The sequence below is a fragment of the Bombus huntii genome, chromosome 6 (assembly GCF_024542735.1).
Source record: "Bombus huntii isolate Logan2020A chromosome 6, iyBomHunt1.1, whole genome shotgun sequence".
In the NCBI taxonomy this organism is placed as follows: domain Eukaryota; kingdom Metazoa; phylum Arthropoda; class Insecta; order Hymenoptera; family Apidae; genus Bombus; species Bombus huntii.
This window is the reverse complement of record NC_066243.1, coordinates 11485926-11513529: the sequence shown is the minus strand read 5'-3', so window position 1 is coordinate 11513529 and position 27604 is coordinate 11485926. Positions and strand designations below refer to the sequence as shown.

General features: G+C 43.4%; 1 protein-coding gene across 8 annotated transcripts in view; it reads left to right on the top strand.

The window, feature by feature from the left end:
* The window catches only part of LOC126866439 (ETS-like protein pointed), a 143060-nt gene that overhangs the window by 59674 nt on the left and 55782 nt on the right, over nt 1-27604 (top strand). The window contains exon 1 of one of the 8 annotated variants that reach the window (XM_050620018.1): nt 22769-25031. The exons of the other annotated variants lie outside the window; for them this stretch is intronic. Within the exon in view, the coding sequence (XP_050475975.1) occupies nt 24926-25031 (106 nt within the window). The 5' untranslated portion in view covers nt 22769-24925. Of the gene's footprint in view, nt 1-22768; nt 25032-27604 lie in introns of those variants that run through there. 8 annotated transcript variants of the gene reach the window in all.

Sequence of the window (27604 nt, the reverse complement as noted above, 5' to 3'; positions counted from 1 at the left end):
ATTATCGTCTGTGTTAATTTATTTATCACTTTAAATATACTTGACGGTTTTCAACAATGAACAATCTCGTCTTATAAACGTCACGATCAACCATCTTCTACATATTTGTCGACGTCCAACTCTCGAGAAACTGTACTATGAGAAAATGAAACAAATAACAACTTTAAACAATCAATATACAGGGTGTAATAGAACGTATGATGTTCGCTTTGGGGGCTGATTATACACCGAGAAACAACGAGAAGAGTTTACACAAACATATTATTCGTCCGTCTTCGTTTATGAGATATTTTTTGTTTCGATTTTGTGTTATCTAATGATCTTTGGCTAAAGATGACCACCTTGCGTCTCAAGGTAAGCTTGTAGACGTCTAGTCACGAATCCGGTTAACACTTTGACCGATTCCTAGTGTTTCATAGATTTCTCGAATTTCTCGAAAAGCTTGTTCTGCTCTGCATCTAAGTGTTTCAATATTATCAATGGATGTCGTTTACAAAATTCGTTATATTTCATAAAGACATATATTTTCGTTATCTTTGAGGTCTACAGTCAGCTGTCGTAACAGGTTCCACATGTTCTGTTACAACTGAGGTGTATTGTTGTCCATGATGATTATAGATGCTGGCTGTAGATGTCGCTGCTGGGGTACTGCTATTTTTCTTCTAATTTAAATGCGTGGAAGAAAAATAGGACCTATGGGCGCCGGGATTCGAACCCGGGTCCCGAACGTTCGTAACCTAAGGCGCTAACTACTGCGCTACCGTCGTCCGGTAGAAGTTAGCGTCGAGTGCCGCCACACAACCAACACTTATCGACAAACCGCATTTTCGTCAAGAACCTTGAAATATCGACGATATTATCGACTGTCCAAGGACATCCTATAGTAGGTCTAAAATACAGTAATTTGTAAAGTCATAATCCTTCCCTATTCGTCAATTACTCTTGGTTCGTAGCTCGAGCAAGGATGAATTAAGAGAGGCAAAATGAAAGCATAAACGTGAATACGCAGGATGCTGGGTGGTAACGGTCAGTGAAACCGACTCGAGAAACACGACGAACCGGCATCCACCAGTCCAACCAAGCTCGAACGTCAATGAAAGCTAAGGTCGATCCTTTCATATTCACGCTCCATTAATGATCTCGTTGCTCGTTGCTCGATCGTGACACGGTTTCGCGAATGAATCGCTGCTGGATTTTCGTGCGTCACCGCCTACGTACTATCTCACGCTTTCCACCACCAACGATTTTCCACGGCGCGTAGGGAAAGGCCACCGGTAGCCGGGGATAGCGACGTTAATCGACCGTTCGTTAGTCGTATTTTCAGCTGTATCTGAATCCTATCTAAGAATTCCGGTTTTTACGCGAGTTGGTATCGCGAGCGAGCGCTCAATTGCCCTCGCGTTGCGCAAACGCGTGATTTCATTGAGCGAACGGCCGCACGCTGGCCCGTTTCCCTTTTCACGCTGGCGATCCAATTCACCGTGCAAGCGCGAGCTCTATTAGCTTTTTAATTCGCGGCGCGCGTTTGTTTCCGGCGGCGTGCGTGGAAAAAACAGGCCGCTCCGGGCTGCACCGGTGCGCGCAGACCATTCAAGAGTTTGCGCGTACAAGTCGCGGGGCTTCGTTGAGAAAATAAGAGAGCAGGCGGCGTGGCGGGGCAGCCGTTGAGTCGCGAGACGCTGTGAATGATCGATGGCGCCGGAAGTTGGCCGCTCGATCGCCGGGGAACCGATTAAGGCCGATTTTCCTGTCGGTTGCTACTGGTTCCGCTAAGAAGTCGTTAGAATGGACGTTCGTTTCGATGGGAAAATTGACCTTGTTTTTTCCTCTTGCAGTTGCTTAGAAGAATATGTAACTCGATCAGAGGTCGCGCTCTCTATAAATCGGAAAGCAGGGAAAGACGATGATATTACGAATATTATTTTTCCAAACCTGTCTTAGAATTCGTCGTTCGTTCTTTTCGACGTGGAATACGCCTGGCGTGCCTAGACGATAAAATCTGAAAATATATAAAAAGTGGAACATAGATTATACGGATAGATGTAGGTTGTTATATGAATAGTTGGTAGAGTCCAGGTTAACTCACGATCGTCGTGTCCAGTTTGTACGCGTTTTCTTTATGTGTAAATTTGGTGTTTTGTGTAAGGTCAGTGTTTAAAACTGGAAGTCATCGCAAAGTCTCAAGGCAAGCGGAAATGAAAGATATATGTACATATAAATACACATATACATATATATAATGCGTATGAAAAGTGAATTCGATCAATACGCCTTCCGAGGTTCGGTACCGTATTTTTCGTTTTCGTTATACTTCCAAACGATTGCTAGTTTTCGTAAAATTCTTTATCAATCTACGCTATCTTAAAACTCGATAGCCTGTCTCAATTATCCTTATTCAAAGGAAGATACGAAAGGATCAAAGCGCCAAGAGGAACGAGAATGCAAACAAAGTGCAGTCGATCGAGCATCGAGCTCGATTGTTAATTAAACCACGCTAGGAATCTCTCCTCTCTCTCTCTCTCTCTCTCTCTCTCTCTTTCTCTCTTTGATGAGGTGGATGAGCAAAGTATGGCGTCGCCTCTGGTGGAAAGGGAGGAAGACAATGCCAGATAACGCTATGTACGGCACATTGTGCACGCGTTTCGGCATGTTACCGAGCGATCGCTGGTCGAGGTTGCGCAGGAACGCGCAACGACGACGACCTCTTTTACCTGTGCCTCGTGTGCTCTTGTTCCCCTGGCCGTTCCAAGTTCACGCATCGCCGGCCACCGGCGATTTTTCACCAACTCCGACCGTGATCCAAGATAAAAATACCACGTTCGTATCGACCCATGCGAATTCATCCGTCTCCTCTTCGGCTCCTGGTTCTCGCGTGGTTACTGTAGTTTGCAGCTTGTATCGTACAACGCGGTCGCTATTTTCCAGTCAGCGCACAGTGGTCTGCAGGCGAAATTTTTTAGTGTCTCGGTGGATCAAAGAAGATAATTTAACGTAGTTGAAAACATAATAATAATGATAATGATAAAAATGATTTATTAGTTCGCAAATTCCTCGATGTTTCCGAAGTTTCGTCATTTTTATAAAGTTGTTCGGATCACTTCCTAAATAGGCTAATAACGCATTATCGTTCTTTCCATTGTTAGATTTTATTGCGATAAATATACATTGTTCTTATCCCATCCGTGAATCGGTCTTTATGACGACTACAATGATCAATCCTCTATATTTTCCATTTATTTTCAACATATTAAGGTTCGTTAATAACAGCAGTTATAATAATAACAATTAGAATAAATTGAAATAAATTTTGTATCTCGACTATGGCCTCAATTCGTATCGGTCTGATTTACATATTTTATGAACCAACCAGCACTGTAATAGCAATGCGATTGTTTTATCAGATATAATCATACGGTATGGTGAACGGTGTATGGGATTTTGGGTGGGATCGCGCGATCCTTGGGACTCGGGGCAGTGGTAAGGTTGATCGTTTCTCGGATAACCATTCTTCTTATATGAGAATCGTTCGAGAGCGATAAAACGAAACCTTTTGTTGCGGCCATATCGCGCTTATTGTACGGATAGCTTTCAGACAGACTCGGTATGTAGTCCATTCATGTGATCATGAACGATGATGCTACATTTCCGAGGAACATACGTGTATGTATTTAGATTCACGTGGCAACGAGGGAGAACGCGCGAATCTTCTAATTACATTTCATAGACCATTTCCATCAACTTCATGCTTTAATTAAACACAATCCTCCTATGATGTAATCATAAATACAGTAATTGTGTAATACTATAAATATCCTGGTAAAAACAGTTGAAATGTGTCAAACAGAAATTTTAGTTGTTAGAGTAATAAGTATCTCGTTTACCTTAAAATAAAAAAAAAAGTAAAAAGAAAACAAACACGGAAAACGATCAATTATCTTTTAATTTATTTCTATAATTAGCGTTTTAACGTAACTATGTAATACAGTTCCGTTTCAATCGAGTCTCTGGAATAGTCGATTTCTCGACCAGTCGAGCAGAGTCTCCGACTCTTTGGAGTCGGCTCGGTTCGACTCGTCGCTACACCGGGAGCACCGAAGCGTACTTCCACCTCTCGCTGCTGCCCTCTTCGCGCAGGTCGTGGCTGACCTCTGTGCCTCGAAAACGATCCAACGTCGTTCCACTTGCTCGCGATACGCCGACGTAACCCGACGAACACGATGACGAAACGCGTTCGCGCTTCTCGACACCGCCGAAATTAGACTCTGCCCCTGTCGTCCCGCTCCTTTTGCCTTTTTCTCTGCCTCTCTAGCCCCGCTTTTTCTTTGAACTCATCCAGGAAAGACGTAAGAACGCACGACGATGGAACGCTGGTAGAAAATTGGCTGGAAGTGGAGCAAAAGTCTCCTCTTTGATCTTCCCGACATTTTATTTCCAAGTATTCGAATCTTAACGTATTCGCTGCTGTTAAAATATGGCTACATCGTCTTTGGGATTGCACATCCTTTTTGTCGCAGATGTCCTTGTTTTAAGTACTTATCGCTGTTCCAACTCACTGCTTTCGAATACATTGCGTACTTCACAGTCGCGACAAATAATTGGGTCCACCATCGTACGATTCTCCTGTAGATACGATATTATGTCCATTGCAATTGAATTTACGCAATTATATATATAAATCTGCACACTGTACGTTATATAATTCATATATAGATTTATGCACTGTGTACACGTAGTCTCTGCATCAATTTTTTGACTAGCAGTCGCTGTTTCAACTCACTGCGTTTTGTAACTTGCAGAGATATTCTATGGATACGCGCGAAAAATAAAAATACGACAATTGTATCAGCGTTATTACTCGAATGATCGCATAGACGGAGTATTCGGACTTTACGAAGTATTATACTTTTAACCCAAAAAACGTTCAACCTTTTCTGTGAACGAAAGAATCGATAAATTTAGTAAATGACCCTAAAGGAAGTTCGTTTCTAATGAATATTTTTTTCCTCTGTTTCAGGTAAGTCAAACGTCTATAATTCTGGTGGAGCCTAAAAATGGACGTCTCCATGTTTTTTTCTACGATTCAGCAGATTATTGGTAGGTTCGAACACGGCAGATTTACAAAGAATCGGAGTACCGTGATTTTTTATTCGAGCAAAGAGACAGAGACGCGCTTTATAAACACGAAGAACACAATGGTACCGCGAGGTTCTCGCTACGTACAAGGTTTGGTTGGGTACGTTTGAGGTGTGCTCATGTAGATAAGCTCCGATAATGACCGGACGTGTGCTCACCCAGCCAGAACTCTGCGAACTCCCTCCGTACGTCCTCCTCCTTCACCACCTCCTCCTTGTCCTCCACCTCTTGCTCCACCTTGTTGTGTTCTCTGTGACCACGTTTCTTCTTCTTTGCCATAGTCTTCTTCGGGGTCCTTCGGTATACTTACGAGGGGACACACACGTGTCAGCTTCGTGCACGCCACCTCCAGTGCCCGTACCCGTGAACACGAGCCTTCTGATTCCTGTTTCATGGAAATAGACCGAAGTGCTCGCTCCACCGACTTTAACAACGATTTTTTTTTTACCTTTCGTGGAAATTATTCCGGGTTTCGTGTAATGATTATTCCGATTTTCTTTTTTTACAAGGAGACATAACGACCCTATGTTTCGATTTAAGTTTCCGATTTTTATTTCGTTCGACGATTAGATTCATATTTTAAGGCAGCAAATTCAAAGGCAAGCTACCTCTGTATCGAATTTTAATTTTAACGCTTTGTCGTCCGTAGTAAATTTGCTAGAAACTTTAACCAGTAGCCGGCGTTGTTTTTTTCTTTTTTTTAATTTTTTTAAATTTTAAGTCGATTTGCATGTGACACCAATGTAGCGTCACCGGACACTAGGATTTGACCTGCATTTGACGACACGTCCGAGTCATCGGACGTGAAAGTGTTAATTATAGCTTTCATTCCAGATTATCAGATTGCTGGTTACTGAACAGATATTCCGAGTAATATTTCAATATTTTCCTTTAAACATAGTATTAAAGCAAATCAATCGCGTTAGTATCTTCTAAGTGTTCAATATGATAAGAAAAACGCATATTATGTGTACAAACGTATAATCCAAATCGTTCAGTGAAACTCAAAATATTCGCCGTAATATGTTCTTTCTATACCTTTAAGTCATCTAAATATCAGGAAAAAGATGAATTCCGTCACTGTAAAGTGCCATATCTTTTCCTCCAAAAGACAAAATCCGGTCATCGAGCCATTTTTTTTGTATCCGATAAGTAATTGAAATTGCGTATCCGATAAGATGTGTTGTATCGATCGGAACAGGTCGTAATTCGAAAGAGTAGCGTCCAGCGAATACGCTGGCTGCTGCAAGAACTGCTGACTGTCCCAAACAAGACTTATTATTGTGTCTTTCGTCGTAGAAGCAGTGCGTGGCCTAGCATTGTCACGTAATAATTTCACAGAACGTTCTCCTTTGTCAGTGCTCTGACGACTGGATGTTATCTAAAGACGCGACATTTTTCCATGATGGAATTCATCCTAATTGCCTAATAGATGGCTTAAAGTTATAGAAAGCAACGCCAGATGCTTTCATCGAACAACTTGTGATTTTATTTTTAAATAAACATTAAGTTTCGCTAAAAAATTTCGTTTATTTTTGTATTTAATTTCAAAAGCAAGTAACAAAACTATTTCGTAAAGATTACTCTCCTATAAAAAATGAACGACTTCTCGAGTAATATATAGTGTTCCTCTCCATAGCCCTCGCCTCACGGATTAATAATTTCGGCCTATTCTTTAATCTCTTCAAGTTCTCCAATCTTTGACTGTTTATGGTGAAATAGTTTTCTCAGGTTTGTATGATCGATCGATCCGCTGTAGGAGTTGGCAAACGTCTCTTAGAAATGGCAAGCGAGACAATAACGACACTCGAGATTAGAAAGTCTCCGTTTACTTGAACAACATTATTATACCGTGTGCAACGGTATCGGTGTGTACAGTGTACACGGCATAAACGCGGTAAATCTTATCGCGTAAACCTGCCCGGAAGCTCAATTTCTGGGTTTCCTTGGTTAAGAATTCGCGACTGACTTAATGGTTATTTCATTTCTATTCATGAGCAGGACGTTGTGCTAGAAACAAGCTAGTTTCCAAGCACCTCCTATGAATGGGACCACGCGGTGGACGAGGATCGATGCACTATCTCCTGTAGCATTTCATTCAATCCTTCACGCGACTATTATAGAACCAGCATCTACAGAGTGTCGCAAAAGCGGCGTGTTTAAAATAATACCGTGGCAATCGTTACTATCGTACACCGTAAAATTCTTTCCACGTTTGGAATACTTTTTTCAACGACGAAACTTCTTTCGCATTTTCCGCGAGATTGAGAAAAAAAAACGACTCGGAAATTCTTTGTAATTCTTCGAGTCTTGAAAATAGTTCTCGTTGTTGTTATACAGTAGAAAATTCTCCTAACGCGTGTTCTTCGTGCGTAGAAAAACGAAATTACGTTCACTTTGCAAAATTGAATATTAAATACGCAGGCTAAAACACTTCAACCTGGCCAGATAGAATTCTTCTATGTATCGTTCTTTGTCTTCTTTTCCAATTACCCTAAAATTTCGTCCATTCTTTCAGGACGTCCCACGCTAAACCATATAATATAACAGAGTATAACAATGATATAAATACGACAAAATATAAATATACAATTGTTGAAGTAATTACTTCATGAAAACTCCACACCTTTTCTTTTGTATATCCGTGACCTGGAGACCGCTGTTACGAAGAGAATAGAATTTGGTGGAAAGGTTGAAAATAAGCAGAGGTCCATATTATCGTGCCCTTGAATATAAATTTTGTTTTGAGTTACATGGTCTAGAAACAAAAGAGCTATAAGTAGATTTCTATTGCTGTTTCTTCTAGCCTTTAGGTAGAGGTACACACCAAGGTTAACCTTTTGGTAATGTCCTTTGCTATAATTACACGAACGTGCTCCCTATCATAACTACTTGCCATTGTATTGTAACAATGTAAGAGTGACGATCTGGATAAGCATACACTATACATGTACTTATACTTATTTCAATATATTTTTCTATTGCAAATTCATCCACTTGTTCCTCTATCAATCAACCTCAACAATAACCCTGGGATTCTAGCAGTGGAAAGAAGTAAAAGGAAGCATAAAAGATATTTTACTACGCGTGGGAATATCAGTAGCCATTGGTAACGACGTTTCTCCGTCTGTACATTATTTTTGGACAATCCTGTATCTGGCAGAAATCTAGTCGATATTGAAAATGAAGTGAACCGTTGCTCGCGTAGATAGTATCTTGGGATAAGCAGAGGGCCAGAGGCTTAATTCGCCCGCTGGTAGATCGACACAAAGCAATCTATTGAGTAGTCGCAGTTAGCGAGTACGCCATTGAATAATTCTTCCGGCGTGGCGGCGCGGTACGCCGAGGCTCTACGCGCGCCGGAAACGATCTGTTACCGCGCGACACGAAAGGCACGCTCTCCTGCTCAGGTGTGAGATCGTAATGTCGAGCTTGGTGGATCGCGAAAACCAGCTTCCACTGCTTCGTTTGCCCGCCTCCATCGTCGTTCGCTCATCGACTAATAGCGTGTCTTTGATAAATTTCGCTCTTCTTCAATTTAGTTCTATTCGGCATTCCTTCCATCAATAGCCATCGATAGTATCTTTTATTCGCCTGTTCGTTAGAAACTATGAAAAATAGCATTTAACGTAGACGTTAACAATTGCGATCGTCTCTTACGTCGTACATGCAACTTAACGTATATCCAACCTAAGTTTATTTCCAAAATGAAAGATACGTTAAAGTGGAAGATCTTAACCAAAGCTACAGTCACCTACGCTCAACGATGCCAATGAAGAATGAAATATTCCATTGTTAAAATGTAAAATATATACGTACACACACATGTACATATGTACGTTTAAATATCAATAACGTAGAATGTAAAATGATGGTTGAAAAAGAGTTCCAAAATTGGCGGTGAAGTTGGGTGGCTAACGAAAAAGAAAGAGTGTTGTCTGTTCGGTATAGTGGGCAAGAGGAAAATATGACAAACACGTAGAAGCGATAGCGCCGGAAACGGGCAGTTGTCTAACAATAATGTACTGGAGTACGAAGCGAGTTAGTGAATGAACGGGACGGACCGGCCAGGCAAGGCACGATCGCCTATCGTCTACACGGCCGACACGCTGCATACGAATGCTTCGTTCTCGCTAACTGTGCTTCTGCTTCTTGGAACATCATTTCGGGACGCGGAGAACACCTCCGCGGGAATTAATTCTGCCGAGCTGGCGCCGTCTCGTTGCCCCTTACCCGCCTCTATCCGCGAGTACTCTTCTTCGCGAGTAACTCTAGCCGCTAATTAGATCCAGTTTATTTTCTCCTTTGATTCGACCTTACGGCCGTTTGCATAAAAATCTCCAGCGATTCTGTCTAACGCGATGGTTAAAATAACACATCCACGGAGTATATACGAGAAAATTATTTATATCAGGAAGGAGCCTGGCAGTCACCGAATAACTAACTTTTAATAGTTTATTTGAACAGCCGTTTTATAAAAAAAAAAACACACACACACAAAGTTCACGTACGTGTAATTTTGTTAGAAGCTCATCCATGCTGCTTTGTTGCGATACAATTTGGAACTATGGTTCGTGGGATGGACGAAGTTTGGGAATTTGAAAAAGAAATTCCACGAGATAACGATGACTTCGGAAAGATATCGACGGCAGAGAGTCAAAGGTAGAGTTTTCCTGACTATCGTTCCTCCATAAATTTGGGATATTTATTTTTTTCTTCAAGTTTACATACGTATGGTAAATTAGGTGCAACGGAGTATACCCGAAAGCATATTCCACGAATCTGCCCAAAAAGCTTGCACCGAGCTGTCGCCGCCTCTCGTGCAGACCAGACCTCAGAGGTCCGTCATATGTTTGAAGACCGATAGCAAACAATCTAAAGTTAGAAGTGTATGTTCGCTGCACGAGCCGTAGGAAGGTGAAGAGAGTAAGAGAAAGATCGTAGGAGAGCAACGACGAGATTTTAAGCAATGTTTCCGACCACGACAGTAGACGCACGCGTGTGTCACTTGTTGCATTCTGATTTCGATACACGCACCAAAATAACTCTTCCCCGTGTTGGCTCTCACCCCTCTGGACGTCCCTTGTCCCCTTTGCGTGCGTGCTACCGTCAGCTCGTTCCCCCTACCTTCTCTTTTACTCTACCATTACGTTTCTCTCTCTTCGTCGTTCATTCACTGCCTCCATCCTTCTTTACCGCAATATTGCCCTCTCTTTTTCTACATCGTTACCTCCTCGTCTCGCTATACCTGTTCCTTTTGTAGTCATTCATTAGTGCTCCGTCTTCTTCTATCTTTCGCCCCTTTGTCGTCTCTCCCCGCCATAATCCCTGCTGGCCGCTGTATTACTCATTCTTGGACATACTCCCACCGTCTCGAAGCGAACATTCGCGTCTCAGTCGCACCAACACGGTCGGCTTTTGTCGAAACGTTTTCTTCGTGTGACGGTTGCGCCGAGCCGCCAACAACGTCTCTCTCCGAGTGTCGGTTACATTATATTTCGGAGGCGTACAAGTTTCCCTTTTTCTTCTTGTTTCCTTGTTTCTTTTTTATTCGTCGTATGTCGTTTGCCAGGTTTTTTTCCTTACGGGAAGCGTGATCGGACGGGGATCGGTAATTGGTCGTGTTGTACACGATCGTAATTCGTGTATCAAGCACGCGCGCCATGGACTAGGGATTAGTAGGAGTAATAGCCGACGTTGGCTTCCTATTATTTTCCGGTTTTATGGTCCTTGTACGACTACGATGTGTGTCTTTTCGATGTTTAGGGCAATTGAAGGCAGGCGACTTGGAGTTTATATTCGATAACTGGAATTTGCAAACTTGTTAATATTTCGCAAAACCAAGAAATCCTCCATTCTCGCAACTTGTTTCTCGATCGTACGTTTAGTGTTCATAAATGCGAAATTATTTGCTGTTGAACGCTTAGCGACGTCGCACCGCTTACGCCTACCGTAGCTGTCTCCATAGGGTGATAAATAAAATTTCACTAAATCCATCCATCCATCGCAAGATCGATATATTTAATCGTGGAATCTCTAAGATCCTCCTCAGGTCGGATTTTATATCTTTTCTATCTTAACTTTTACTTGTAACCTTAGCTTCTTCTTCCTAATGGTTACTTATTATTTTTTCGTTATTTCTGTTACTTATTTCTTCCCGTTTTTTTACCAAAGAGATCTTTCGTTCCCGCGAAGCTAATAACGCATAAAGAAACGTCATAAAAAAATTCTGCCAATCTTTAAAGCCTTCTACGTCCTATTTTCTACCTATACAAAATCCTTCTGTACAAATTTCCAAGAATGAAAAAAAAAAGAAATAAGAAAAATAGAAGAGGAAGGAAACAGAGAAGAGGGAAAGGATTATAAGGGCAGAGGAGCAATTAATATCAATTAATATCGAGCTCTTTGATCTGCAGCTCGTTTAACGTACTGCCCGTCGTAAATCGTTTCTTTTTCTCTTATTTCGCGTCTCGACCTCTGCTCCAAATTGCTCTTTCTCTCTGTGCTCGTGCGGTGTGCCGGCCTTTTAACGTATATCCTCTGTGCGCTGCTCTTTCTTTCTGGCTGCTGCTTTTCTTCGGGCTGGCCGGTGCCTCGTGACGAGCATTCGGCCGTTTCCGGTTCCCCGGCCTCCACCAGGGGCTTCCCCTTTCGAACTTCCGCTCGTGTCTTACTACGCTTACTACGTGCCCTCCCCTGCCACACACGCGCCTCTCTCATCTCCTATCCTCGTCTTTTTGCCGCTCGTTTGGCTTTCTCGTTTCTTTTTCTTACCCACGTCCTCCTCTTTGATCGACTTGGACGGTGCTGAAATTAAAACGAGACACCGTGGCGCTTCGAATTCTCCGCTCTGCTGGTTAATTTTCTAGAAATGTAGTTGGAGATTCAACGAATGGTACCTGACAGGTACATTTTTGTTGATTACTTGATTTTAAATAGTCACTTTAATAGTCACTCGGTGATTAAAAGGGCAAAGACACCTGAAAGTGGAAAGAACCTGTTGGATCTAAAGATATGGTTGACGAAGGCAAGTAATATGCGAATATCTCTTAATATGTTAATACTTTTAAACTTACGAAGATGATAGAGAAATATCTCAGACCGATCGTAGAGGATGATAGGTTTTGATAGGGTTTGCGAAATCACGCGAAAGGATAATTTTTACAACACGGATACGATAATAACGTAGATACTGAATTAGAAAATTTTCGTTTAAACTCTGTTCTCCACACCATTTCTTCGTCGCATTTCTATCTCTTCGAACGTCTTCTTCTTTTTTCTTTTCATCTAATACATTCAATTCGAAATGAAACCTGTCTTGAAATCGTTCGTTTAGATCGTAATTTACGCAATCGGTATAATTGAAGATCGTAAGTGTGTCTGTTTTTTAATTAACAGACGTTGATAAATCATATACATTCGCGTATTTTGATTGTTTCTTCCATGAACGGTTGCGTAGATCGGCCGGAAAATTCAGCGTTCGATAAGAAGCCGATCGATCACATTTCCTTTTTCGCCGATACGATCGTTAAGCAAGGGTTGTGTAACGGTTAATTGCACGAAAGTCGCGGGGTCGATTAGGAAATTGTTGCCGCGGCGATCATTCGTAAAAACGAGAAAGAAAGAGGAAAAAGAGGAAAGAAAGAGGGGAATAATAAAAGGAGAGACGGTTTGCCGCGCGATTGTTCGGTCGTGAGATCTCGCTTTTCGATAAGAGTGACGAGAGAGAGGCAGACGATGGGATAGAGACGAGGAAAGAAATCTGCGAGCGTCCTGCGTCGCGCACAAAACGTTTAATCATATGTCTCAGCGAATGCACACTGATAAAGTCGATCAATCATGGTTCGTCGAATCCAATCGGCCGTAATTAATCGATAGAGACGTTGTTTAATTGGTCGTGGCATTTCTGTCTGTCTTTCTTTCGCTTCTTCTTACCTGGACCGTGTCGCTTTTCATACCGCGAAATCATCGTCGTCCACTCTTTATTTCCGTGTTCTCGATTTCGTCTTTGCGAAATCGGCGAGCATTATCCTGTTGCGTCATATCGGCGAAAGAAATTTAGAAAGAAATAAAAAGCGTCGATATTTACGTTGCATCGACTCTGTACGAAGATAATATCTTTGTAACAAGCCCAGGGCTTGTCCTCTTTTAGATTACTTTGACCAAATCAACATTGCGTCATTTGATGAATTTTCATTTTCGAAAGTTTCTGAATTTTCACGGCGTTACACGACTATCCTTTATTTTTTCAGCAAATGATTAATTGCGATAAATTGGATCGATTCGTCTAATGCGATCTTAGCTGCACGTTATAGTTGTAACGTTAAGTTGCGGAACTTTTGCATCAGCTTGTACAAAACGAAACACCATTAGTATTCGGAAAGTAGCGTTCCACCGATAAGAGTGCAATTCCCAAAAGGTACAAGCTTATCAGTTATCGAGTACACGCAGCGAGGCACACACACCTGTCTCAAGGTAGCCTTGCGCGTGGGAGTTAAGCTGAGAACTTGTTTCGAGGATAATCTGCTTCTGTACATTATTCATCGCGGCTGTATCTGCTCGAAGACGGCATTACGTCTCGCCAGACGGAGACCGCTTCATTATAGAGCCGGGCTGCCTCGATTGCTATTCCTCCGTACCAACTTTTAAGTGTCGCCTTGTTGAGGTTACGGTTGCACGAACGACCACTACAAGTTTCCCTACGCGATGTAACCATTCTTAAGAGATTCGCCAGATTTACGAGGTTTTATCGAGAATTCTCTTAAGCCTCAGAAACGTGAGTCAGTGGGCGATAGAATTTATGAATGTAGAACAGTAGGTGATCTCATACTTTTGAGCAACAGCGTACGTGCTCGAAGACTGTGTATTAATTCCAACCAGGTCATTCACAAATTTCTATCAAATCACCGCACATACGTCGTTATTCTTATCAGTTTTGTTAGAAGTCAAACGGAAGTCACATTTTTCTCGTTACTGTGCAATCGAATTAACCGAATTATTTTATACTTCGAACATTCATTGCGAATCAGCTTGCAGGAGAAACAAGCTTGCTTTTCTTACTGATATCGCATCTGTCAAGACTACGATTCAGAATCTGGAAACAAATGAAACACGAAGTTCCTAAAAGAAATTACATGTGCCAATCGGCTGCCTGGAGAATTACGGAATCTGCTCATAAACCTGACAACGTTTAATTCGACCACGATACGGTGTGAAGCGTTCACGAAATTCGTTTGAGATCGGCAACTGGAAGTCGATGGAGAGGAGATAATGGGGAAATCGGTTTGCCAAATGCTCGCACCGAGTCGCAGACGAGCGCAGAGAAGCGGCAGAGTGAACGCTTGCGTTCAGGGAGACCGGAAACTGTCGCCTCTTCCCTCCCTCCATTCTCGTTCTTTTTCTTTCTCTGTCAGTTTCGCTGGCTCGACGATGTCCGCGTCCTCCCTTTCCTCTTGTTCCGTCTCGTTTGCACGGACGTACGGGACGGTGGACTTTCACGCAACGATCTCTGCGTTCCGATATTGCGTTGCCGCAATAATCGGCCGTTGCGAGAGAAAACTCGTGTTGTTGGGACAATCGTTTGCCGGCGGTGCGGCGCGGTGGCCTCGCATAATCAGCGCTGAAAGTTTTGGCGAGAAAGCCGGCGGTTATTTAACGCGTTGCTACACGCCTCCTCCCGAGTCTACGATCTTAATGGTATTATGCAATCGAACGTTTCTGCTTCACTCGCTATTCCGAGGTTCCAGTCACAATATTTCTGCTCGTACATCGATCAAAATGATTAAGCGATCGTTAGTGTGAATGGTTCTATTGCATCAAACGAGAGAACTGAAGCGAAGATGTTTTACAGAATTGATAAATTGACGCGTTACTTTGTTTGATATTATAGATACGATTATAAGTGTACGTGTACGATGTTTCGTAATATACGTGCCAATTTCTTTGGTTTCTGAAAATAATTTCACTCAAACGTTGATTATATGCTCTGCGTCGATAATTAAGAAATTTACAAGGAAAAGGAACTTCCAAACTTGGAATCTAATTCTTCGGAGCACCTTATTCTATTTCGCGCTGGATTTTCAATCGGAACACCTGTATCTGCTTCGATCGAAGTAAATAGCACAGGATCTGAGGTTGAATCTCCGTACAGACGCATCTGGTTGGCCGGTTAGAGCGCTACTCTATCACGATCCCATCCATTTACGCGCAATCTCCATTGTCAGACGCGAGAAGCCGCGGCAGCCACGGAGGAAAGAGTTATGGGCCGTTTTCCTAGGTGATAGAAGGTGGAGCGCACCACCTTCTCCTGTTGCAGCCACGTGAACGAGCCCCGCGGTGCGACGTCACTTCCTTTACTCGGCTTCTCCTTCCATTTTTCTTTCTCTCACTGCCAGCGGGAGGAGGAGGATCGGCAGGGATCGGGCTCACCTGCCCCGCTACGGTCACTCGACTTCCGGTAACCCCAAGCGCGCGAGCGCATGGCCCACGGCCACGTAACCGTGACTTCTTCTTCTTTCGCTTCTTCTTTCCTTATTCTCTCCTTCTTTCTTCCCACCTTTTCTCGTTAATGCTTCCGCTCTCCTTTTTTGTCCGTGATCTCACGGACTCGGTTAAATTGACATTCGTTTTATCAAAGATCGTTGATCGTTCATTAACTTGTTAATTTCGGAGGTTAACGAGGTAGTAACGTTTCAAGACAACATTTGACAAGAGCATCGAGTTCTTATGATCTCTTTAAAATCGGTATATTTTTATCATTATCGTCATCGTAGATGGAATTATCCATAGAATTAGTTTAAACCTATTTCTTTAATTTTAATCGATAATGGAAAAGTCTTGTGTTTATCGAGTCGTTCGGATTGGTTTAGGAAGCCCCGTTTTTCTCTACGTGTCGTTTCGTTTTAATTCAGGGCGGATAAATGAGAATATATTTACGTTTGCAGGCATTAAAATCGATTTAACTAAAATTAATTTCGTTCGATAAGCATTAACTTGCTGATTATGGATATTTTCGACTCGGTTACTCTTAAAACGAACCCTGATCCCGTGGAATGGAAAATTATGCAACGATCGAGCGATGCACTCGCGTGGTCATCTCCACAGTTCGTTAAATTTCTATGCTAATTAATACGAGAAACCACGGATCGTCCGAAAACGTACACTCCCTCCTCTTCGTTTTTACGATCCGAACCACGTTACGCGTCCGCTCTAATGTATTCCAACCCGAGTTTATGCCTTCGCCCGGCATTCGAACGGTCGTTAAGATTCCCCCTATTAATTAATATATGAAACTCGATGCGGGTCGAGAGGTGTTCGCTTTCGATCTCTTCCATGTTCACACCTGCGTACTTCGCCTGGAACCGCTTCGCGAAACTACCGGTTTCATCCCATAAACGTTAATTTTGCACGAAGATTGTCGTATTCTTATTTAAGCCTTATTGCCCTTTCAATTATTCGTTCGATAAACCGCGAAATAACGGACACGCGCCGCTTACATCGAGGACGAAGAGGAAGTTTTCTTACTCGAGCAACTCTTTCCCATGCTGTTCATCTCGCAAGTATCAAAATTTACCTCATAGTTGTGTATCGCTTTGCAAAGTCACGAAGGGCCAAAGAAACGACTCTACAATGTCCGAAAGATAGTGAAACGATTTCTATTTATCGCATCTCATCGTAAGAACTACCTCGCGTCCATATATCTCGTAAATAAAATCTCGTTGGGGAAGGGGAGGAAAAAGTAGCGGCGAGGAGGAATAGGGATAAAAATGCCGAGTAAATGAGCGAAAAAGATAGGTATAAAGGCAAAGTCGAAGGAAGTGACGTGTTACGGATAGGCTATCCTACGGTTCTCCTAAGGAGCAGTTTCCAGCGGCGAGGAAAGGAGCACGGCCTGCTGCTGTCTGTATCTCCCTTCCTCGGTCTCTCTTTCGTGCCTTATAAGTTTATGCGTTCTCACGCTCTCCATCCCACCTCTACGTTTAAACTATACCTTCTGCGCGCGGTCGCGCGCCTCTTTGAAACACTCTGCCTTCGTCTCCTTCCTTTTTTCGTTGCTCTAGAATGCCAACGTCTACCGTGCTCCTTAATAAGTTCGCAGCGAGCGTACAGTACGAATGGAACTTTTCTTAGTTTACGAGGAAACGCTGCAAGGATACGAATTGATAATCTCATTAAGCGAAGATTTAATTCTCTGGTCGTTGGTAAAGATCGCGCGAAATATCAATTAATTGGTGGAATAGTAGTCTGTGTATAAATATGGATATCGCGAATAGCATATGATACGACGTATGTATTTATTAGCTCTTGCCTTTCATCTTCGACAGACTTTCGATTTCAGATACGACTCCTTGCAAATTATATGTAACTGAGTTCCTTATTTCCTTACTCGAATCTTATTCCATTATATAAAATTCTTGTTTGTTTTCTTTCTGTCGTTATTAATTGTCGCTACGAAAACTTTGCTCTAGTAATTTAATCGTATACTCTTAGCAATCTTCTAACATCATATTGTACGATACGAAAGACTTCAACATCAGGTTCGTTCGAATTGGTATTTCCTTAAAAAAAAAAAAAAAAGAAGAAAAAATACCTCGTTCAGTTGCAGACGTTGTAGCCGACTTCGTAACTCAAATTACGTATCAATACAGTATACAAATATCATATAAAACATTCATGGCGAAGTGCGTTGTACGAAGAGGGTTCGTACCCTAGAAAACTCTGTCGGAATAACTGTTCGAAGGCGCAGGAGGCTTCCGATCGCGATCGAGCGGGCTCCACGCGCTTACACGCGTTCATTGTATATCGGGTTGCCTCGCAACGCGCATCAGCTCTTCCTAGTTATAATAAACGGCGTAAAAAACCCGAGCAAAAACCTGCCTAGCCTTCGGCAAGTGTACACCATGGAACAGCTTCTGCTCTCTATCACCGAGTCCATCCTCTGCCTCTCGTTTCTTCCCCTCCGAACTTACATATCGTTCCCCTTTCTCCACTTCTCGTTTTCTCTCTTCTTCCCTCTCTCCATAGAACTCACCGTAGGTGTTGTTGTTGTTGTTGTTGCTGTTGCCGTCTGTCGGATAGGCTACTTCCTTCCTCTTGCGGTCATCCCGCTCTCGTTTCTTCTTTCTCTCTCTCTCTCTCTCTCTTCTTCTTCTTCTTCTTCTTCTTCGACCACTCGTGAATCCCAACCTTTCACTCTACCGCTGTTACCTTCTTTATGCTTCTTTATCATTCTGCGTGTCATTTCTTCCCTGAAACCGCGCATACACTTATAGCCTCCTCATGGCCGGCTCTCGTCTCATTATTCTGGAAGATGCTGGCTGCTCTCGTTGCTTTTTCGTTCCACCGCCTCCTTCTGTGTTCCTGCGTCCGTCTCTCTCTACCTTCCGCTTTATTAATATCCACCGCTGGCTGATCGACGGTTACGATTTTCTCGCGCTGCCTTCCGGGTTCTCGGCCATGCAGCCGCGCACGGATTATAGACCCGCGACCGAGAGCGGATTTGTGAATGGGACGAACCAGGTCGGCCTCTCTTCGGATACTCTGCTCGATCAGATAATCGTTTAACTCGACGATCTTTCTCTTTTCGGTTCGATGTTCCGAAGGAGATAGGTTCGCGTGTAGAATGACTCCGATGGTCAAAGGAAGGTACGATGAACGACTGAGCGGAGTGTAAAAATCTTCGATGAATAGCAAAACGGAAGGAACTCCGGTGGCAGTACGAGCCAACGAGGTAAATTCATTCCCACGGTTTGTAGCAAACACGAAACCAGTCGAGGCAAATAAAAGTCATCGAAACGAGCTGTCACACGATTTTATCTGCTATTTAATAATACTGTATTACTTACAATTAGCTTCCCTCTTAAAAAGAAAGAGAACCGGCCTTGCTCTATTCCTCGAATAGCGCGCAACTTCGATCGATCCGAGCAACGCGAATCTAAAAATCTTGAAATTAAATGAAAAACCTGATTTTTTTCCCACTCTCGTTCCATTCACCCTCGCTCGAGCCTGTGACGAATATATTCGCCTGCGGTCCGGTTGTTTATCGGTTGCCGCACCTGTTGTCCGTGATTAGAGGCAAGATCCGGACTCTACAAAGTCGGCGGAACGTTTCCCAGCTAATTTATCGAAACGAATGCCGCGCAACCGGTTGGCAAAGAAGGTTGACCGCTGGGAGGAGGGTCTCGCGCGTATACTCTAAACTCTAAGTTAAACGGAGTAAAACGCGCCTGAATGGATAAAAATTTCCGATATCGTTTCGTAATTCTACGATAGGACGCTTGACATCTTTCGTTTTTCATTAAGCGATACGAACAATATTCGATCTACCGATTTGAATATTGCGTTACGTTACATCGGTAAGATTCAATTTTAGATTAGAATATTTTTCTGGGCGATTAGAAAATTCTGGTAAATCATTTATTCCTCCGGTATGTCGGATGTCATACGAAAATTGATGAAAATTTTCCATGTACGTGTTCGTGTTAAGCTATTAATCGCTTGTCTATGCGAACATACGACATATCGCTTGTATGTTTTATCCAACTTGTGCGTCGAAAATTTTCATTCATTTAGAAGCGTGATACGTGATCGAATCGGAGGATGGTATTTTTTCTTAGACAAACTCCTCTGGTTTTCGAACCACGCGTCTTAATGTTTGCACAAGCCTCGAACGTGATTGACACTGATTTATATTGCGCTTTATTATGCACGGTTGCTAGTGGTAATACCAGCTGGCTGCCTAATCTCTCCCTGCGAAGCGTCTCTGCAACGGATTCATAAATCATGCAGCAATCGTGGCTCTGTTCGAGTCCACTCCATTTCTAATAGCTTTCTAATTATTCTGTGTCACCCTTGATTGCCAATTAGCAATAAACCACGCTCTACTTACCCTGGATAACTAGCGTTCCGTTCGATCTTATCTCTGTCTCATTTTCTTGAAAAGTTCTTCGAAATAATCGAACCCACTATCTTGTAATAGCCCTGCAAGTATGGCGTTACGTCAATTTTAATCAAACTTTGTAGATTTATTTATTTATTTACGTATTCGTATACCTATACGGAAAGAAAAATCCTTTGGGATAACGGGAGCGTTGACGAGTGATCTCTTAAAAGAGATGCGTACTTGGTGCACGATTTAAGTTTTTCCGAGGCGAGAAGCCTTTAGTCGATAGGAAACGATACTGTACTACGATATTTCGAACGTGACAGTATGGACTAATACGGAGTCAAATTACTGAGTCAAATTGCAGACGAGATCGAAGCAAAGAAACGGTACAGCATACGCAAAGTATCGTGGAAAAATGTCGATATTCCGAATGCGAGAACTCTTGGCTTTAAGCGTCTTAGCTGTGATAACTGGAATGTGAGAAAAGAGGCCGACAGTAAAATAAATATCCAAGTCGCAATTGTTTAATTTATAGTCTATACTCACAGTCTCTACGGCAATATTTTTATTGGCCGTCGTTTAGGTACATTTATAGGGTGAAATGTTAAGGGTAAATAAATATTTCCTGAAATATTTTGAGAAATGTTTCGAGGTAGTGAGATTATGTGGATGAAATCCTGGATCAAATGCGATTCGATCCTATCGCAACAAACTTTTACCGCGTACTTTCAATATCGATTATTACGATTATTCCTCGAAATGTAATAACGTTTCAAGGATATCAAGCTACTTTTAAAACAGTGACTCACCACGTTTCGGAAATGATCGGTTCACCGTACCAATCATCTTCGGATCATTACTAAAAAATCAGCCTTTCCTTCTAAGACGAGAAGAAGAAAAAGAAGAAGAGGAGGAGGAGGAGGAGGAGGAGGAGGAGGACGAAAAGGATGAAAAAAGAAGGTAGAGCGATTCCATTCAAGATCTACTCGCGTCAGGGCACGGAAGTCGCCTCGTAATACTCGGCAGCCCGGTTTTCAGTGGAATAATCGACGCGAATACGTAGCATTCGGTGGAAGGCGAGACGTAATTACGCCGTACGCTCGAACGCAAACACTATTTAACAACGTCGGTAATTTCTGCTTGTCCCTCCGCCTTTCCCGCGCCACACGCTCTCAGCTCGAGGATGTTGCCTCGCGGTGATTAATGTGAAACTTCTTGCTCGCGGACAAGGCTAAAAATTTCTTACGGGACGCATTTCCGGCAGTACGAGACCATTCATAAACTCGCCACTCGATATCCAGCGGACACGATGGAGAAAACTTTTACTCGTAGCGAAGCTAATCGCGCTGAAAGCCAACTTTATTTCGCAGCGTAGAAGCAACTTTGGGTAGCTTTTTTTGCCGAGTCAGGTGACTACGTTGTGTCGTATCGGGCAAGTGATGGTAATATCAATTGTCATGGTATTCGAGCCGAAGCAAATTGATGTAATGAAAAGATGAAAGATATCATAAATTTGCAAATTTTTTATCGACAGTAAAGAAACTCGTGTATGTCGAAGAATGAGATTCGTCGCGTCATTGATCAATAGCGACATAGTGTAAGCAGTATACTATGTATATTCCTTTAGAAATCGACTCGAGGATCGAACGATAATTAACATCATCTTTAACGTTGTATCTTTTAATACGAAAGAGCGTGGCAGTCGCGCTAGAAGCATGGAATATTCCAGAATCTTGTACAGCTGAAACAAGCCTCGAACGAGGTTCCAGATGCTTCGTAGGGCAGTAGTTTGAAACAAACGTCCGAATTAATTAAACGATTGCAGAGACTGGCTTTTCCTTTTATCGTCGTTTAGTATAGTATAGCTAATCGTAATTTGTTCGGCAATGCGTAACGTACAGCATACCGCGAAATAATTTCTATATGGATGTCCCAACTGTCTGGACAAAAAGAGAACGTTAAAAAACGAATACTGGGTAAAAATTAGGCAAGAAAGAAACGAGGAGCATCGTCGGACTCCATTCACAAAAGCGAAGCGTAGCACGCGAAACCTCCTCGAGGATTCATTCATCGGGCATTCCTCCCCCGCACGTGTTGCCGGGGAAAACCGCCCCCGGTGTTGGAGGGACGCGTCAGAAAATCTTGGCGCGAGCGAGATCGTCGGCCCGTGAATAGTATTCTTTTGCGGTCGTCGCGACGTCAGCGGCAGCGAGAGGCAGAAGGAAAAGCGTAGCTGGTTGGTGGGGGCAGTTTCAGCCGGGCAGACTACACGGTTGAAACGTGTGGCTGAGGCATGAATGAACGAGCCGACCGAATGAAGGAATGGTCTGGTCTATGTCTGCGTCTATCCATGAGGGGCCTCGTACACTCTCTCGCGCGATCATCTTTAACCTATGGAGCAACGAGGACAAATATATATAACCCGCGCTTGTTAGAGAGGAAAGATGAACGCGAGGAAAAAAAGAAGAGAGATATATGTAGATGCGTACGCCTAGAAGAAGACGAAACGATAGGAGCGTAAGAGAGGAGGATGGAAGTATTGGAGAAAAAGAGATTCAAAGGGTGACGAAGGTACGTAGGAAGAGGAAGAAGGACGGAGTAGCGTGTAATTGACGAAGATGGCGAAGGTAGTATAAAGAAGGAAAGAAAAAGGTTGGGAGTGGGAGAATCGTGGTGGTAGGAACGAGACGGGAAGCGGGTGGTCGTGTGCGCCGACGCCAGTGTGAGTTTGCCGCGTCGCGTCGACGGGAGAGTATTCATTCATAAAACTAAGCGAGGAGTGAGGCTAAGCCAGCGTGCACCGGGATTGGTGGGGACCCGACACCGGGAGAGACCGTCTCTCCTCTCTCTTTTTCTCTTCTTCGCGCGCTCGTTTCTCTCTATCGGCCGATCGTCTCTTCTTTGTCTCTACCGATCGTGTGTTTCCTCGGTATATCGTTACCTTGGCGTTTTACTCGTGAATCCTCGTGTTTGCTTTTCTTTGTCGCTTGTGACCCGTTTCTTCGGACAAATTCGCTTTTCTCAGTAAGTTTTCCGATTTACGTCGTTCGTTTTAATACGCGCCGCTTTCAAAGTTTTGCGAATTTCCAAAAACCCGGATCGCACGATCTGCTGCTGCTGTCTGTATAGACGCAACGGGAGCGATCGTATCCAATTTGCTATACGTATATCCATTTTCTCTGTCCTTTTCCCCTCTCGAAGTCATATTTGGCTCGGTACACGCAGACCCGCAACGATCTCCGTTATCTCGTCAGCCAGCCAACGAGCGAATCTACGCGATTCAACGGGCCGAAGGACAAGGAATAACCCACGGTGCCTGTCCACCTCCGCCGTCGGCTCCGCCGCCACGTCCCCCACGGCCCGTTGCCTCGAATAAACTCTCTCGATCCCCTCTCTGCCCTCACGACCGTGTCTCTTCGCCTCTTCTGTTCTTCCCTCCACCATACACGATTCTATCCTCCTCCTTTTCCTCCTTCTCCTCATTCTCCTCCACCTCTTCTTCCATGTCCTCTTCGTCCAGCTGGCTCGCTCGCTCGAACTTCTTCCTCTACCTCCTCTCTCTTCTACGCTACCTCTTCTTCTTCTGGGTTCCTGCCCTGCGTCTCTCTCTCCTTGCGTACGCACTTACCTGCGGAACGCGGTCGTACGTGCTCGACGGTGGCGCTTCGGCCTGACGAACCAACGAACCGCTCTTCCACCACCAAGATCGCGCCCGATCTTCCATCTAGATCATCCGAAAAATATCTTCACTCTCGAGGGACTCTCGTATTATATCCGATCACAGTGGTGTTCTTCTATGTTGCCATACGTATATCGTCGTTTGTCGTTTCGTTCGTTTGTGTGTCTTCGTCGAGTTCCACGTGTGTGCGCACGATCGGCAAGGCGCCAGTGAGAGAGCGGATCGAAACGAGCTACGGCCCGATTCCGAGGATCGGAAAATCGTGGCACGGCTCGCGAGGACGTCGCGAACTGGAAGCTCTCCTCGCGTATTTTCGGAGCCAGGTCCCCGCGATCGAGCCTCCTCTGCTTCCGCTCCGGTGTCCCCCCTCTTCTTTCACCAGTCATGGTTGCGCAAGCAGGTATTCGGAAATAGCCCGGTGGGTCGCGGTTATGAATTGATAGCAAACACATGCTGGACACTACGCGCGGACCGGCTTGCAAGACGCGAGGAGTCGCCTCGTGTGTTTCTCTTCGTCGTTCCTGCCAGTCGTAGCCGAGTTCGACCAGTTTCTTCGCCGAGCTGCTCACCTGCCGTCTTTACAGAGAGACCTGCCATGGCTCGCGGTCTCGTGCTTCTCGAAACCGTGCCTTTGCTTATCGACAATGTTCGATAACGTCTAAAGTTGACAGCGAGTCGAAGATTTTCCGATCGTGAAGACTTTCTCTCGACTCTGCTGCGTCACACAGCACCAGACGATACTCGAGAACGATCATTTTTAAACGTTGATCGTTGTTTGAAAATTCGATGAAAGTATTCATTCGCGAACCGGCATTTCGCTATAGTGTGTAAAATAGTGTAAGAGAAGTTCTTAACGGCAAGCTCCGCTTCTGTCAGACCACTGATGCTCCATTGACAGCTCGCGTCATCGACCACTCGAACCGCCGACACCTCGAGCATCTAGCATGGGCTAAAAGAGAACTTTCGATTCCGCCATCGACTCCCTTTTCGCAATTATTGTTCGCGATGCCGTGACCGATCGAAGTTCGATCGTTCGATCAACGAGCAGCGAACGTTTGCCTCGATGGAACCGACGATCGTACCACGACCGAGACGAGTTCAGTTCAACCCCCTACTTGTTGTGTTACTTTCCATCCAAGTGATGTAATAGAGGCGCGTTCGCGCGCGATACACGCCACAGGGAAATACAAAAGACGCAAAGTGAATGACAGTGATCCGGGAATTCGTGTATGTACAGTGAGCACGGGAGGACAGCACTCATGTACGTTGACTACGGCGGCGACGCTTATGCCGGAATGGGAATCAAGGCCATGAAGTCCTTCGCCAGGCCCAGAGGTATGGAACCGAGCAAACGCGACCGTCCACGTCCTTCTTTCAGCGTGCAACTTCTCGCGTTTATGGCTTCTTTTCCATTCCTGCGGTTATGAAACATATTTTTTACCTTCTTTTCCTACCATTACGTACCGAGGTAGTACTACGGTTCTTTTACCATACGGAGTATTTTTTTTTTTTCAGGATTTTTGGGACGTAATGTACTATGTTTTACTTTGGGGATTTTGTCATTTTTATGTATATAGTATTTCTATTTTGGTTCATGTAGTACATGCGATGTACTGATGTTATTAACGTAATATTACATTTTCTTTTGGAAATATCGTCGATGATCGATATTTCTTGTTATGCTGTCGACGCAATACCACGCGATACTTTGTTCATGTAGTTTCGTTGACGAAATTGTACAAACTGTTATTTGGCAAATTATTGTACGAGGAAACCTAGTTAGTTTTTCTTATTTTCTACGTACATTTTATCTACAATTTCAAAGTGAAGAATGCAATTCGTTGGATTCGTCGATTAACAGTAAAGTCGGTTGAACTAATATCGTTAATGAGATTTTCGAAATTTTGCTTGACAAATTATCGCGCGACAGTATCTAGGTGTCGATAAACCTGAATATCTATAGATTATCTTTAAACTGCGTACGTAGAAACAAAAATGTACTTTGCTACGTTCAATTGTACGTATTTATCTACGATTTAAAAACGACGAATTCAAGAATCACGCGATTACAAAATTTATGAATGAAGAAACTCGAACCAAGACGCGTCGATTCACGGTAAAGCTCCGTGGCACGCTTCTCCCCGTTGAAAGTTAACCCTGACAGTCAGACCAGTCGTCTCGTAATCATTCAGACTCGCGACGGATTAACGTGACGAATAGTTAGGCGCGCGAACGTGACTTAGGCTCGGACAGATTGTAACAGATGTGGAGACCGTAGCAGTGCAACCTGCATCCCGCTCGCATATGCACTTCCTGCAGTTGGAGGGACTCTCTTTCGTGGGGAAGGGAGTCTTGTTCCAGAAGTGGCCGACCCTTGACCCTGACACGCTTCCTCTTGCTCTGCGAGCACGGGCCATTTCTCTTCTGCAACTAGATATTAGGGAAATAGCGGCTTCCAATTAACAAGATCTCTTCACGTTTCGTCACAGAAACTCGATACAAAATTTAATCTCGGGCACGAAGTCGAGCACTTCAGGCAGCGATTTTGCTATCAGAGCGTTTAATTAAATACGTAATGTAGTGTTTTACTCTTTGATTAGAAACTGACTCGTTGAGTTTGCATCGTACACGTTCATTAATCTCTTCGGAGATAGATTTATTGAGATCGGGAAAAGATAATTGTCTTTTATTTTTCACTTACGTCTATCTGAAAAGATTTTGATTAACGCGAAACAAGATAGATACGTAATTGGAATTTTAATGCCAATGTTTAAGGCATTGCGTTTTATATGGACCAAACGTTATCCGACGTTAACATCCAGCAACGTAATATATTAGCACTTCTCAACAGCTTGAAAAGTACAATTCCGATCCTAAATCGATAATATCGATCTGCCATATAAATCACCTCTTTAACACCAACCTTACCAGGCCCGGACAAATGACCGGTTTTAATATTTAATTTAAAACTACGCGTTCGTCGTTACTTCTTTTGTTCGTCCAGCTTTATGTAAATTTTTCTATCAAGAAAAATCGAGAAATTGATTAATCGGATAACAGAAGAATTTACATAAAGTTGGACGATCGTAGGAAATAACAAGGAATGTACAATTTTTAATTAAATATCGAAACCGGTCTTTGTGACCGAGCCTGCTAAGGTTAACGTTAATCTTATGTCTCTGAAAGAATTATCGACAAAAACGATGCAACCGAGATCGAATTATAATACTTTTTACGTTGCATTTAAGCGCAATAGCGATGCGTACACGGTTATCTTCTACTCGAAACTCGTACTCGATGTACATCTACTGAAACGCGCGGCTTAATGATAAATCTCACGGGTGGATTACACCCGTTGTACACGCGTGCTCGTTGGCGAACGCAAGTCGAGGCTGCTTCGCCTCTAAGTAGGGGATATCTCGAGCGAAGAAGCTATCCGGCGATGCTGCTGCTTCCTGGCAACCGGTTCCAGCGAATGGCTTGATCCGTTTTGTTCATGTAGATATCACCGAGAACCGAAGACGGATTCGAGTGGATCTCGCTCCTCCTTTCCATCGACTCGCCTTTGAAGTTGTACCGAGTCACACGAGTCACGTATTTTTATCTATTCGTATCTTCGTTTAAAGCAGATCGAGTTCGGGCTTTTCTACGTTTCCAAACGAAGCGAAATCAAATCTCGCATCTAATCTCTCATTTATTTACTTCATTTTCGTGTGGGTTTCCTGAGAGGATTTGGACAGATATCGATTATCGTTGAGATATGAACAGAATTCATCTGCAATTAGTTTTGTTTCATTAACATTTTCGATCCGAGATGATTTCAAAGCTACGATGAATATCGTTACGAATAAATATTTCCATGTGCAGAGGCATGACGATTTCGTATAATTACGAACAATTTGAAACTT